Source organism: Phytophthora sojae (genome assembly GCF_000149755.1).
Source record: "Phytophthora sojae unplaced genomic scaffold PHYSOscaffold_3, whole genome shotgun sequence".
Classification (NCBI taxonomy): Eukaryota; Oomycota; class Peronosporomycetes; order Peronosporales; family Peronosporaceae; genus Phytophthora; species Phytophthora sojae.
In genome coordinates this window covers 5,901,907-5,916,663 of record NW_009258117.1, presented here as the reverse complement: position 1 = coordinate 5,916,663, position 14,757 = coordinate 5,901,907, and the positions used below count along the sequence as shown (strand labels likewise).

At 53.1% G+C, this 14,757-nt stretch overlaps 6 protein-coding genes across 6 annotated transcripts; 5 read left to right on the top strand and 1 right to left on the bottom strand.

Annotated features, from left to right (window-relative positions):
• Positions 1-279: 279 nt before the first annotated feature.
• Positions 280-915, top strand: PHYSODRAFT_299007 (hypothetical protein; the record flags this gene model as incomplete). The annotated part of the gene is made up of 1 exon (XM_009525576.1): positions 280-915. One exon carries the CDS (start codon positions 280-282, stop codon positions 913-915), a length of 636 nt encoding a protein of 211 aa, XP_009523871.1.
• A 583-nt stretch (positions 916-1,498) lies between these two features.
• Positions 1,499-2,647, top strand: PHYSODRAFT_285566 (hypothetical protein; the record flags this gene model as incomplete). The annotated part of the gene is made up of 1 exon (XM_009525575.1): positions 1,499-2,647. One exon carries the CDS (start codon positions 1,499-1,501, stop codon positions 2,645-2,647), a length of 1,149 nt encoding a protein of 382 aa, XP_009523870.1.
• Positions 2,648-3,666: 1,019 nt separating this feature from the next.
• PHYSODRAFT_329176 (hypothetical protein) lies at positions 3,667-7,694 on the top strand (the record flags this gene model as incomplete). The annotated part of the gene is made up of 3 exons (XM_009525574.1): positions 3,667-5,821; positions 5,907-6,478; positions 6,525-7,694. 3 exons carry the CDS (start codon positions 3,667-3,669, stop codon positions 7,692-7,694), a joined length of 3,897 nt encoding a protein of 1,298 aa, XP_009523869.1.
• A 1,766-nt stretch (positions 7,695-9,460) lies between these two features.
• PHYSODRAFT_350705 (hypothetical protein) lies at positions 9,461-11,734 on the bottom strand (the record flags this gene model as incomplete). Its single annotated transcript, XM_009525573.1, has 2 exons — positions 9,461-10,745; positions 10,818-11,734. The coding sequence occupies 2 exons, from the start codon at positions 11,732-11,734 to the stop codon at positions 9,461-9,463; spliced, it is 2,202 nt and encodes a 733-aa protein (XP_009523868.1).
• A 2,012-nt stretch (positions 11,735-13,746) lies between these two features.
• PHYSODRAFT_490530 (hypothetical protein) lies at positions 13,747-14,277 on the top strand (the record flags this gene model as incomplete). Its single annotated transcript, XM_009525572.1, has 1 exon — positions 13,747-14,277. The coding sequence occupies one exon, from the start codon at positions 13,747-13,749 to the stop codon at positions 14,275-14,277; it is 531 nt and encodes a 176-aa protein (XP_009523867.1).
• Positions 14,278-14,322: 45 nt separating this feature from the next.
• PHYSODRAFT_412094 (hypothetical protein) lies at positions 14,323-14,718 on the top strand (the record flags this gene model as incomplete). The annotated part of the gene is made up of 1 exon (XM_009525571.1): positions 14,323-14,718. A coding segment is annotated over one exon (396 nt), but the record flags the coding sequence as incomplete, so codon positions are not given.
• Between the last annotated feature and the right edge of the window lie 39 nt (positions 14,719-14,757).

Genomic DNA, 14,757 nt, shown 5'->3' with positions numbered 1-14,757 from the left:
GCAAAGTGGGCGGTCAAAACGTCGATCAAGCTTGATATTAGTCCGAAAAAAAAAATGTTCGAGACGTACAAGCTCCGGGGCGCGCAGCTCGAGAACAACCCCATGTTCCTCGAGTGGCTCAAGTACGTGGATGACTACAGAGCGAAGTGGGAAGGGGGCTCCTCGTTCCCGGATTTCTACATTATGAACATGCTGAAAAACACCAAGTCCGATAAAGAGATCGCGAGTCTCTTCGAGTGACTTCGACGCATTCCAGAGAGAAGGAAATTCGCGGAAGAAATGGAGAAGTCGCTTTCGATATTTTCGCCAGCCAGTCGTACTGCGATGAACAGTGCGTGGGCAAAATCTGGAGTCAAACCGGAAGAGGTTTACCGAATCTTACGAATTGGACAGCCAGGAGAGGAGGCTATGGCTACAAGCACCTCGTTCCGTCAGTGGCTGTGGTACATTGAGAAGTACAGGGTCAAAATGGGGGACGATGCAATCACCGATCTTCAAATTGGCACCATGTTGAACAAGAAAGTTCCCTACCTGGATCAAGTGACCCTCTTCCAGTCGGTCAAAGAGCAATTGCTCAAGCAAGACTCAAATTTGATTGTGACGATGCTTGCGGAGAACCTCCAGTGCAACGCGTTCCAGCGACTGATCGACATGAACGCCACGCCGGCACGCTTCGAGATGATGATCGACACTCCCCTATCGCTGCTCAAAAAGGAAGACATCAGATACCGGGCGGTGGAGACTTTTACCTTGTACTTTGCGGCGGCTAAGGGTGGAGATGCGGCGCTGAAACAGGTCAAAATGCTGTTGAAAAACAACGATCTAAAGGCTGCGGTTGATGCCGCTGCAGGATTTACCAATTGGTTTTTGAATTTTAGTGAGAAAATGTGGAGGGCAACACCAACTGAAACGTAGATAAAGCCTAACATGCAATAAGGCATTCTCGCCGAATCTTTCTGAGTGAGGTCGTTGTGATCAGAGCCGGCTTCCTCTACCAATAAGGCGCCTCTCTCCAGACCGCCACGCTACTTGCGGTCTTGCTGAACCAAAACCAGTTGGATGATAAACTTTGTGTTTTTGAACTTGCATATATAAAGTCGGCTTTATATCCGGTACTTGAATTCACAATAAAATCTCAAGGTTCGGAAGGCAACTTTTAAGTTAAAAAATAAAGCTACCTACGTACATTCTCTCCAAGCCGATATGAATACTCTGCAATTGCTGTGACTAGAGCCCGCCTTGCTCGGCTAATGAGTAAGGCTAGTGGCTGCATTCATATTTACTAAGCGTATCCGGATACCGGACCGGCACTTGCGGTTTTACTGGCTGAAAAACCATTTGGGAGATAATGCAGACTGCACATCCAAAAAAATAGCCAAGTTCGGTTTACGGGAGGATGACAGTAATCAGACTTTTGAGTGCGCTTGGTTTGGCATTCCGCAATTCTCTCGCAGACCCACAAGAACAACATCAAGAAGAAAAGCCGTCGGCCCCCAGTATGCGCGGTCCATTCGTCGCGCTGCTGGTCCTCAGCATTGCCTTCATTGCCACTACTGGCGTTGTTGCGTCTGCCAGGAACCGTGCACCCGGGAAGCTGTTAACGGCAAGGCTGTTGAGATCGCTCAAGGACGCAGAGGTGTATGGCGTCCAAGAAGAGAGAACGGGGCTGTCGGCTGTTGCCGAGAAGACTAGTGCATCTTTGAAGAAGCTGAAAAACAAGGTACTCGCTTTGGGTAAAAAGACGAAGCAAACCAAGAAGCTCGAGAACATCAAGATGCTTGAGAAGAACAAGAGGCTTGCGACTATCAAGAAGCTCGAGAATTACAAGAATCTCGAGAACGCCAAGAAACTCGAGATTGCCAAGACGCTTGAGAACAACAAGATGCTTGAGAATACCGACGACTTCCTACGGTGGGTGAAGGACCTGGGTGTTAAGAACGGGATCGCCCCCGATCGGCTAGCCCTCAACGCCGTTGAGACGTTAATTCGGGAGCGCAAAATTTCCGTTGAGAAGTTGACGGACATGTCGATTCGGCTCCATAGCGTCCCCGACGAGAAGGCCTTCGCGGAAAGCATGCAGGCTTGGCTGTCCGGGCGCTTTTCATCGAGTCATGCACCGTTGATCAAGGCGTGGGCGGAATCCCGTGTCAAGCCAGAGAAAATCTACAAGCTTTTAGGCGTTGACACGATTGAATCAACTCACGGGCCACTCCGTCAGTGGCTCGCGTATATCCAGAAGCTGGACGACTCGGCTTACTACCGCCAAGCGCTCTCTTTGCTGAAAGAGAAAGAACCGTCCGATCTCAAGCTGGCAACAGTCTTTCAATCGCTCAAGCGCCCTGAGCTGGAACCCGTGGCTAAGAATCTGCAGACTGAACTGTTCGACAGGATGATGGCGCGCAACGTGAAGCCAAGCGACTTGAACAAGCTGCACAACGGACATACCATTTTGGAGAACGAGGCTATCCGCCTCTCACTCGCCAAGACGATGAAGTATTTCAAGGAGGCTCCATACTACCACAGCTTGAAGACGTATACGCTGCAGTATGCGGAAGCTAAGGGTGCTGACTTGAAGAAAGTGAAGGCCTTGTTTGAGAGTAACAAACCGCAAGACGCGCTTAAGGAAGCTGTGGCGAAAGTCGCGTGATGAGACGGACGCACTCCGTGTAGCTGCAATAACTCGATTGTCGAGTCTCGATAATATATCGTGGTTGTTGCTACATTTGCAGCTGCGTTTGCATCTCAGTAGCTGTTGACTGCTGATAGTTTAAAATAAGGTAATTTACTAGATTCCGACATATTTCATGTCTTGTAAAAGTTCTTGTACAAATCTCAGGTTGAGCCGCCCAACTGGTCTCTACAGTAGATGGATTAATTTGCTACTTGCACACTTTGAAGTTGAAGCGGTTGGGCACTTATCGCAAGATTGCGATAGCACCAGCAAGAGTGGCCGCGATGCTAACCCTGAATACAGCGTCATTCCTGCAGCACAAATGCAGCTCGATGCCGTACCTCGGGTTCGGTACATATCTCCCCTCATTGCCTGCCTCTGCCGGTGATGTAGGTGCTTGAGGACGGGCTCGCGAAAATCTGTTGAGTTGATCTTGGCGACAACTTGTCCAGATGTGGCCGTTTTATGGAAATCTGTACGAAATCTATACAACATGGCCGCGACAGATCAACGCCAACCGGTCCACTGGAAATAGTGATGTTTCGGGGCACTTACACAACGTATAATGTGGCTACTACTATTCAACCACTAATTATAAAAGATAGCAAATCCTCGTCTGCTGTGTACGTAGTAAACTCCACTACTGAATTTAGTTATTACTTAGTATAATAATTGAAAATTGTTTTGAATTGTAAAAATTGTCCCGAACTGTTGCCTTCCTAAACATCGTACATAGGAGGAGTAACCATTTTAGCTAACCCAGCACTTCCAATCGCTGGATGAGATGAGGTCGTATAACCGCACCAGGCGTGTCTTGCGGTATTGCTGCCTGCTACCCCCACTTCATGCGTACGCATTCACGAATTTCCAGCCGTTCTCCCGGATCTCCTTGATTCAAGACCCCAAGTCGCTCCACAACGTAAAAAATATTCCGTCGACTGATGCAGACGTCACAATCGTCGACGATAGGGGATCGCAGTGCTGCCAGTGAAGCGATGCTGGCCAAGGGGTCCCAAGCTCTCCACGATCACGTTGCGGCTTCAACACAACGCACTCTTGGCAATCCACTCCCTCGGATAGAAGTCACCTTCGAAAATTTATCCCTCTCGGCTGATATCGTCGTGAAAGACGCAACGCAACTCGAGACGGAGCTCCCCACGATCTCCAACGTCGTCAAGAGCGCGCTGCTACGAGCGACCGCCAAGAAGCACGTGGTCAAGAAGCCGATCCTCCGCAATGTGACTGGCACGTTCAAGCCCGGTACCATGACGCTCGTACTGGGGCAGCCTGGATCGGGCAAGTCGGCGTTGATGAAGGTTCTGAGCGGACGTTTCCCGATAACCAGCAACATCACGGTGGACGGGAATGTGACGTACAGCGGTAAGGAGCAACATGAGCTGAGGAAGAAACTACCGGAGTTTGTGTCGTACGTGGGTCAACACGACGTTCACTATCCGACGCTCACGGTCAAGGAGACGCTTGAGTTTGCGCACGCCTGCAGCGGTGGAGTTCTGTCCAAGTTTGATGAGGAGCAGAGCGTTCACGGGTCATCTGAAGAGAACCAGACTGCGCTGGACGCGGTTCGAGCCCTGAACGAGCACCACTCGGACATTGTCATTCACCAATTAGGTCTGGAGAACTGCCAGAACACCGTCCTGGGCGACGAAATGTTGCGTGGAGTTTCCGGTGGCGAGCGCAAGCGCGTGACGACGGGCGAGATGGCGTTCGGCAACAAGCTCGTGCTCATGATGGACGAGATCAGCACGGGACTGGACAGCGCCACGACGTTCGACATCATTTCGACACAGCGCAGTCTGGCCAAATCGTTCGGTAAAACCGTGGTGATCTCTCTGTTGCAACCGCCACCCGAAGTGTTTGCTCTGTTTGACGACGTGATGTTACTGAACGACGGGTATGTCATGCACCATGGACCGCGGAGTGCGGTTTTGGGCTACTTTGAGGCTCTCGGCTTCAACTGCCCTCCGCAGCGCGACGTCGCCGACTTTTTAGTGGATCTTGGGACCAGCAAGCAGCACCAATATGAGGTGAAGGTCGCTCCGAGAACAGCGGATGAGTTTGCGAAGGCGTTCGAGAACTCGGAGATCCATGGATGGATGCTTACCGGAATCCACGACGCGTTGAGTGCGTCCCGAGAGGTGCACACTTCGGAGCGTATTGAAGCGATGCCGGAGTTCAACCAGAGTTTCTGGAGCAGTGCTGGGACGCTCGCTCGACGCCAGCTAACGCTCCTTTCGCGCGATCGAGTGCTTATCGTCAGTCGGATCGTGATGTCACTCGCACTGGGGCTGCTGAACGCAAGCACATTTTTCCAGTTCGACGAAGTCGACTCGCAGCTCGTTATGGGCATCGGATACGTCGTCACTGGCTTTGTGATGATCGGCCAGTCCGCCCAAGTGCCGGCGTTTGTCGCCATTCGAGACGTGTTCAAGAAGCAGCGCCGCGCAAACTTCTTCCGCACTTCGTCGTTTGTCCTGGCAACCTCGACGAGTCAAATCCCGCTGGCCGTGGTCGAGACGTTGATCTTTGGCTCCATCATGTACTGGATGTGCGGCTTCGTCGCCTCGGCTCAAGGCTTCTTGCTGTTCGAGTTGCTGCTCTTTCTCACGAATATGGTCTTTGGCGCCTGGTTCTTCTTCTTAGCGGTGATTTGCCCCGATTTGAACGTGGCCAACGCTATCTCGTTGCTCTCGGATCTGCTGTTCTCCATCTACTCAGGCTTCGTGATCACCAAGGGCGAGATTCCAGTGTACCTCTCCTGGATCTATTGGATCAGTCCGCTGACGTGGGGCATTCGCGCGATTGCTGTCAATCAGTACACGGATACGGCGTTCGATGTGTGCACTTACCGGGATGTGAACTATTGTGAGAGGTACGGGATAACGATGGGCGAGTACTCGCTGAGCTTGTTTGATGTTCAGACGGAGAAGTACTGGCTGTGGCTTGGCCTCGTGTATCTGGTCGCTGCGTATGTGGTTTTCATGGTTATGGCGTTGTTCGTGCTGGAATACTGGTGCGTAGAAAGCCCTCCAACCTTGACACTGAGCTCAAAGGACAACGCGGTCAAGGAAAACTACGTTCTGGCGCACACTCCGAAGACTGATTCTTCACACTTTGGCTCGGACGTGATGGGTTGGGGTTAAAGATGATCAAGCACACAAGCATAACTTCGTTCCTGTGACGCTGGCCTTCAAAGACTTGTGGTACTCCGTGCCAGATCCGACGAACGCCAAGTCCAGCATTGATCTGCTCAAGGGTGTGAGTGGGTTTGCCCTACCAGGCACGATCACTGCGCTGATGGGGTCTTCCGGCGCTGGTAAGACGACGCTCATGGACGTCATCGCTGGACGGAAGACTGGGGGGACAATCCGAGGCGACATCATGCTGAATGGGTATCCTGCCACGGATCTCGCTATTCGTCGAGCCACGGGCTACTGCGAGCAGATGGACATCCACTCCGACGCGTCAACGTTCCGTGAGGCGCTGATGTTTAGTGCCTTCCTGCGCCAAGGTGCCGACGTGCCTGACAGCCAGAAGTACGACTCGGTGAACGAGTGCCTCGAGCTGCTGGACTTGCACCCGATCGCCGACCAGATCATCCGCGGCAGCTCCACGGAGCAGATGAAGCGCCTGACCATCGGCGTGGAGCTGGCGGCGCAGCCCAGCGTGCTGTTCCTGGACGAGCCCACGAGCGGCTTAGACGCTCGATCGGCCAAGCTCATCATGGACGGCGTGCGCAAGGTGGCGGACACGGGGCGCACCGTTGTGTGCACGATCCACCAGCCGACCGTCGGCTGTGGTGTTCGAAATGTTTGATAGTCTGTTGCTGCTAAAGCGCGGTGGAGAGATGGTCTTCTTTGGGGATCTAGGCGAGAAGGCGACCAAGCTGGTCGAGTACTTCGAGTTCATCGACGGTGTGGCGAAGCTGGAGAAAGACTACAACCCAGCGACGTGGATGCTGGGGGTCATCGGCGCAGGAGTGGGCAACGACAACGGCAACAAGACCGACTTCGTACACATTTTCAAGTCAAGTGTCCAAGCTCAGCAACTCGAAGCGAACTTGGAGCGTGAGGGAGTGACTCGACCTTCGCCGAATGTACCAGCACTCGTATTTGGCAAGAAGCGCGCAGCCGGCAACCTGACGCAGGCCAAGTTCTTGATCAAGCGCTTCTTCGACCTGTACTGGAGGACTGCGTCGTACAATTTGACGCGCTTCATCGTGGCGGTGGTGCTAGGCTTGATTTTCGGCATTACCTTCATCGGCGAAGAATTTTCCTCGTACCAGGGCGTCAACTCGGGGCTGGGCACGACGTACATGACAACCTCCTTCATCACGTACATCACCTTTAATGCCGTGTTACCGATCACATACCGAGAGAGGGCTTCATACTACCGCGAGCGATCGTGTGAAAGCTATAGCACCTTTTGGTACTTCGTGGTGTCAACGCTGGTCGAGATTCCGTACTGCTTTGGAGCGAGCTTGGTCTTTTTGGCCCTTTACTTCCCCATGGTCGGCTTCACTGGGGTCTACGAGTTTTTCGCGTACTGGCTCAACCTATCGGCACTTGTGTTGGTCCAAGCGTACTTCGGACAGCTCCTGGCCTACGCGCTCCCCAGCATCGAAGTGGCGTCAGTCTTCACGGTTATTATCGGCTCCACATGCACATTGTTCACGGGCTTCAATCCTCCAGCCGGAGCAATCCCTAAGGGTTACCAGTGGCTACACCACCTCGTCCCGCACAAGCGAACGTTTGCCAGCTTGTCTGCAATTGTCTTCGGTGGCTGCCCTAGCGATGGCGACGGTAGTCAGCTTGGTTGCCAGCGCATGTCGAACTCGCCACCAAGTTTACCCGAAGACTTCACTGTGAAGGAATATCTGGAGAGCGTTTTCGAGGTAAAGCACAGCGAGATCTGGTCAAACTTTGCCATTGTTGTAGTCTGGGTCGTCGCCCTTCGACTTCTAGCGCTAGCAGCGTTGCGCTTTATCAACCACCAGAAGCGGTAAGCCTTCACGAAATAATTGTAGGGTCTTGAAGGCGAAGCTATCTGAAAAAGAGATCCATGCGTATTATCATCGCCTTACCATCGTGATAATTCCTCCCGCTCGTGCTTCGCAATTGGTGTCGTTGGTGCTCCAGCTACATGTACGAGCCCTTCCGTAACTCCAGCTCAGACCTGAAAGAGCCTCTCATTGCCGATGTTGGGAGGAGTAGCAGCCCAACACCCCTGCAGCTTTAGGAGCTTCGCGCAGCGCAGACGGGAAAAGCAGAGCGGTGGCGCTAGGCCCCAGTGGCTGAAGTGTCCGGGGGGTCTCATCGTGGGAGCCCAGATTACACGCTTTTGCTCTTTTTTGTGATGCACTGTGAACAAGTTGCGCTTCATCACTTGCACTCATCGTGCAACTTGCATGATGAACGCCAGTACATGTATTTTACGAAGAAGACTGTGCCTGATTACAACTCGTGGTGACGGAAGTGGGCATCACCGTAATCCATGTGAGCTTGTGGAGCAAGAGGCTGTTGTGAAGATTCCCGTGATTGTGCTTGAGATTGGCTGCAACAACTGTTGTGTTACCTTTTCTCTAGTCAAAGCTAGATTCACCAACCGACACTCCTATTCACTTTGCGTTTTACCAGCAACCCACTGCAGCAAACCTGCCGAGAGCCTCGCCGCATCGAAAGCCTCCCACCACACGCCTAAAGTCCGAAGCCATGAAGTTCGCCATTGCGTCCGTACTCGCCTCGTTCCTGATCGCCGACACGTCCGCCTACATTACTTGCGTGAACTCAAACCTTCCGCGAAGTGACGGTGTAACCTACGGGAATTTGTGCTACCTCCACGTGGGCCAGATCGACAACCCGAAGTTGCAACTGGCGCACGGAGGCAGGTACCGCAGGGACGAGGGTGGGCGTCGTTTGAGGGGTCACCAGGCTTGACCTGTCAGGTCGGGGCCGCAGAAGACAACAAATGGAGGGATCTCCGTCAGGAGGTAATCTTGCAATTAAAATACTACTAGCAGTACTACCACTGTAGAACTACTAGTACTTGTTGTAACTCGCCGTGTATCGCTGTATTTAAGTAGCTGTAGAAGTTATTGGTGCATGGGAGATGAGCTAGAAGGAGACGTATTAATACCACTGCATTAAGTATGTAAACCTTGGTGATAGAATACCATGACCACTGTAATATGCATGAGAGCGATGTTCGTCTCCGGACCCAGTTTGAAGGACGTTGTTGTATTTTCTGGTGGTTCTCGATCCGATGTGCCATATCCCTCGAATTAGTTCTGTTAAGCGCTGCGATGGCTGATCGTTCTTCGGATGGCTTATCGCTCTGCTGTCTTATTGAATGCGCGGTAGAGATGACTCCAGTCCTTGACTTTGAGCTTGCCCGCCGGTCGTCTACACTGGGTGTACAGTAGATCAGTTGTAGGGCTGGTTTTCGCGGCGATTTTTTCCTTGTGAACGTCAGGATGAGATTCCTATCCCCGACGATAGCCAACTCCATCGCCCTATTGGTTTCTACGTTACTTGGCAGTAATTGCACCCCCAATTCAGCTTTGTTGTTCGTTGTTTTTGGATCCCCGTAAGGAAAAGCTTCCTATCCTGCTTCTGGCGTGTAAGACTGCAGCAGTCTTCTCACAGACGTTGCCCTCGCACCGCTTGAGGGGGTCTTCATTTTTTTCATCTCTGGATTACTTTGCCCCCCCCCCCCTCCAAAAAAAAAACTAATTCACACGAACAGACTTTGTGTACAACAAAAGCGAAGCATCTATTCAGCCCCGTTTTTCGCGCGAATGTACCTCGACATGTACTCAGTCGCACGGAACTTCTCGGACCAGAGAATGCGCCCCATCCAGTTATTCTCACGAAGCGCGTGCTTCTCACTCATAGCACGTTCCACACGCTCCATCAGTCTATCAGCATTGCGCGAGCGATCGTATCGTTCCGAGCATGCTACAACACCCGCATCTCTCGCAGTATTCCAGTGGGGCTCATCGTTGTACAGTCGCTGCATATCGGTAACGAACGCCTGCGGGTCGTCGGCTACAGCTCCACCCCACGGCATATTCTCCAGAGTCATACCCTCGGAGCCGATCGAAGTGCTCACGCAGGGCGTACCAACAAACCAACTGTCCGCGATCTTACCCTTGATACCAGCACCAAATCTAAGCGGCGCAATGCTCAGGCGGTACTGACTCAGCGTGTCGTGTGCATCTGGCGCAAAGCCCTTCATCCGGAAGCCTTGTGTCGGGTCGTCCAGCATTGCAAAGCGCTTGGACTCGCCGTAGGAGCCGTAAATATGCACCTCAGCTTCCCCGCCAATGTTGCGAAACAGCGGTAGGAGAGTTTTCTTGGTCCACTCGACGGCGTCGACGTTGGGTGCGTGCTTGAAGCTACCAATGAAAGCAATATCCTTTCGTTCATCAAACGACTTTAAAGTCGTCGAACCAATTTCTGGATAGAAAAAGTCGCAGCGCTCCAAACCCGAATCAGGAACCTGGAAGCGCGAGATCAGCAGGTCGCGCTCGAAGTCTGACACGTACAGCGTAAGGTCTGAGCGGTGGATGGACGCAAGTTCGCGAATGGCAATCTTTTCGACCGGAGCGATGTCCAATCGCTGACCATCCAGCGTATCCTCAAACCCCACGCCTTGCTTCTTGACCGCAAACTCCCGAGCTTTACGTACAAAGTGCACGTCCTGCAGATCGAGCACGCGTAGTGCTTCTGGCGCGTACTTCTTCGCTTGCCATCCGTACATCTCTTCGGCAATGAATCGATCAAAGACCACGAGCTGGGGCATCGTTTCAAGCAGCAGATTCTGGAACGCATCCGTATTGGCGTCCGCCTGCATGCTGCGCACCCCCTGCTCCTCTTCCAGTCGAGCCGTGTGATCATTCAGCCGGCTCGGAGACACACAGAGCACTTGAAATCCCCGTTCTTGCAGCACACTGATAATATCCGCGCTACGAACTCCAGCCGCCGAACTGGTGCGTTCGGGCCACACCGACCCCGCCAAGATCACCTTCTTCTTGCTGGCTGCAAACGCTGCCACACTCGCACTCTGCTCTTCAACGTCGCTCTTCTTCATCTCTTCTGATTCACTGCTGGAATTCCGAGGTGGATACGAGTGCGCCACCTTACTCTCCAGCGGTTGGTACCATTCCGTGCTCATATCTGATGCAAGTCTCGCTTCAACATCGAATGGTCCCGGTAATCCGTCGGGGAAAAACTGCAGCACAAGTTCCTGAAAATACGCAACTTGGTCCTTCTCCCTGTTCTGCACTTTTGCAATATGCTTGAACCACTTGATGCCGCACCGCACGTGCTGCCGCTCCTCCCAGACAATCTGCTCCACCACTTTGGCCGAGGCCTTGTCCCCCATGGACTTGATCCGATGGATGAGTCGGTCGCCGGAGTCCAAGCCCCTCGCCTCTTGCACCAACGGCACCACTGCGATCCTCGCGGCCAAATCTGCCGCAGTGTTGGCGGCGTGTTCCAATAAAGCCCTCGTAGCGGGCAATGCCCCGTATTCGGAGCCCAATTCCCTTAATCTGTCGTCGACCATTTTGAAATGTCTCGCCTCGTCCGCCGCCACTTTGAGGAAATCGTCGTAAAACTCTTTCGGTAGCTGGTGCTGCACCGGGTCGAAGCGCACAATTGTGTCCCAGTAATTGTCGATGGCGCCCAACTCGATGTGCGCCAGGGCGTGGAGCATAATTACCGGTATACTGGCTTGAGTCTGCAGTTGCTTCATACTCGGCATCTGCTTGGGCGGTAAAAGTTCCGGTTTGGGGCCTCGCGCTGGGAGGTCTGGAGGGAAGTGGGAGCCCCATTGCGCTTCGCAAAATACTGGTAAATGGTCCGAGTTCCACCGGTTTTGGCACTCGAAGGTTAGAGAGACCTTCTCGAGCGGGTCAGTGCAGCGCAGGATGCGCGCGCCGTAGGCGAGTAGCGAGCCCGGGCGCGCGCTCGTGGAGATTGATGCGGCAGCGAGGCGGCGCCGCGGCTGGAGACTCCGAGCCACTCGAGCGCGACGGAGCATTTTTGTTATAAGTGGTGGGGATCAAATGTTAATACGGAGGAGTATTTGGGACTAATTTTCATACAAAAAAACCTGGTGGTCCTAAATTTGTGGTTCCCATCAAAAGACAGGATTACAAAAATTTTGTATATTGAGATCAGTAAATGATCACCTACCTGTAGGTGTCTCAATAAATGTGGCGCATGTATCCGCCGACATTGTACAGAACGTACTTCATCACGATCTTCGCTCGCGGGTCAGAAGTCGACAATGACGCCAACGAGACACCCAGCAGTGATTCAACGCGAGCCTGATCGTACCTACTGTTCGACCATAACTGGAACTGATACTTCTGCAGCGACTTTGCTAGAGGCTTCACGTTCGCGCGTTGTTTGAGGGACTGGAAAAACAGCGCAATGTCTCCCTCCGGGTGAGTCTTTAGCAGTGTACTGTAAATGAGACAACGGCAACAAAAATGTTACTTATCCACCATTTAGAGTTATCGAGATAATCGCCTTAAAAGAGGCCAGGTTCAAAATCGTAACTAAACGAAGTCGTGAGAAAACGAGGAGTTTTGATTTTCAAAAATTTGAAGGGGGTGTATCGGCACGGATACCATTTCGAAAAGCCACTCGGACCACTACCTACAGCCATGCAGACACCACCCACGACGCCGACAGCACCGACCTCGCGCGCTGCAGCGCCAACTGCACAGCCTGCGCAACCTCCAGCGTTGCCTCTCTCAGCCTCGCCACCGGCCACCTCGGCGCCAAGCCCGCCAGCCACGGCTCCGAGTCCGCCAGCCGCGACGTCGGGTCCGCCAGCCGCGACGTCGGGTCCGCCAGCCACGACATCGCCCTCCCAGGCGCTGACTCCGCCGGCCACAACGTCCCCCTCCACGGCGCTGACTCTGTCGGCCACGGCACCCCTTGCTGCTCGGCGTCGCGAAGCAGACGAAGAGCCTGATTCTGCCGACGATTCTGTCTGTGGTGTCGATCCCACTGCTACCAGTGAGAGTGAGGTGAACGAGGACAGCAGCGACGACGAGGAACCGCTCACAGCAGAGAGCGCGAGCAGTGAAGCCGAAGATGAAGAGGATATTAGTATCTTTTTGAATGACGCGAGTCCTCGAGCCCGTGTGACTGAGGTGATTCATGCGGACGCGTGTGAGAACGAGTGCGTCAAGGGCAAGGCTCGTGAGTTGGAGTTCTTGCTGTGTTCGCTGGACCAGATGACGAAGCAAGAGCGCACCACGAGCTTGTACACGCTCCTGGCTGTGTTGATGCAGACCCCCACGGTTGAGCGTAAGAGAGGACGGGGTGACCGTGAGAAGTTTCCGTACATCCTCCCCTACGTAGGTCATGTGTGCCGACCCACTTTCGCGCTCTGCTATGGAGTAGTCCCCATTACCTTGCAGCGCTACAAGATGCGCATCCGAGACGGTAACATGTCGATCAAGACGCATGGTAACCGGCTCAACACGCATGCAGCTCAAGTGAACGTTGTTTGGCTGGTGAAATGGTTCCAGACGTTTGCCGAGGAGGTCGGCGAGGTTGTGCCGGTTCGAGTGCGGATGCAGAAGAAGAAAGACGGAACTACGCAGAAATACTACAGCAGCGAGATGTACACGTTACTACCAGCGCACTTCACCTGGGATACCATCTACGACGAAATGCACAAGTTTGTTGAGGCGGGCTTGCGCGTCCGTGAACCGCTCGGTCGACAATGAGGAAGCTTTTGACGCTTCACTGTCCAACCATTCGAATTCGGTCGCCACGTAGTAACGTGTGCGACGTCTGCTCCATTTACCACGCTGGAATGCGCGGCGGCGTAACCAGTGACAAGACGGAGGCGCTGGGGCGGCACACAGAATCTGCGCGTCGAATGCGGTAAGTTTTGTATACGGACATAAGAAACATTTTGATTTACTCGGCAGATTTACCTGGATGTTAGTAACATTTTGTTTGATGGCTGACAGGCGGGAGTACAAGACGGACAAGACTTCTACCGATGTCAACCACGCTGTCATCGTGATGGATTTTCCCCAGAACTTGACACTTCCGAGCGTGTCCAACACCCTCTCACAGTGGTACTTTTGTTCGCTGGTCTCTGTGAGCGGCTTCGGTATCTTTTACGAGAACGAAGGAATCCAAACCAACTATCTGTACAACGAGACTTCGAACGGTAAAGGGAGCGACCAGATTAACTCCATGCTGGCTCATTTCATCAGCACCAAGATCATACCGGCGGGGAAGACTCGGCTGACCGTGTACGCCGACAACTGCTCAGGGCAGAACAAAAACAGCTACGTGATCAAGTTTCTATTGGCGCAAGTACACATGGGAGCTCTACAGTACGTGGACTACAAGTTCTTCGTCAAAGGGCACACGAAGAACTCCTGTGACCGTGGTTTCGGCCACATCCGCAAGCACGTGGCCAAAGTGGATTGTTGGACGATGGACCATCTCGTAGAGGGTGTTAGTTCGGCGTCCAAGAGCTCAATCACGGTGCATCTGCCTCGCGGAAGCTCAGCGTTCAAGTCCTACAAACCTATTCTCACCTAATTGTACAAACGACTTGACGGCATCCAGAAGTTCCAGATTTTCACGATGGACGCATCGCAGCCGGGCGTCGTTGTCTGCAAGAAAGGCCCCGAGAGCGAACCTGTAGAGATTAGTTTGAGCCGTCAAATTGACGGGATCTTCACCACGAAGGGGAAGGTGCAGCGGATGATGACGGACCATATCGAGACGCTGTCCCCTCCTGTCCGCAACACCGAGAAAATTGCGCAGATGTACCACAACATCAGGCCCTACGTTCCTGCTGAATTTCAGAGCGATCCCCTCTACGCCAAGCCTAGCGAGCAGGAAGGAGAAGATGCCAAGTCACGGAAACAAGCACGACGTGAGCATCGCGCGGCAATGGCCGTAGCGGCTAAGGCTAACCAAGACCAGCGTGGTATCACGGAGGCTGTTGCGACGAAAAAGAACCCAGCAAAGAAGAGGGCTACTGCAGCAAAGAAGACGCAAAAGAACAGAAGCACA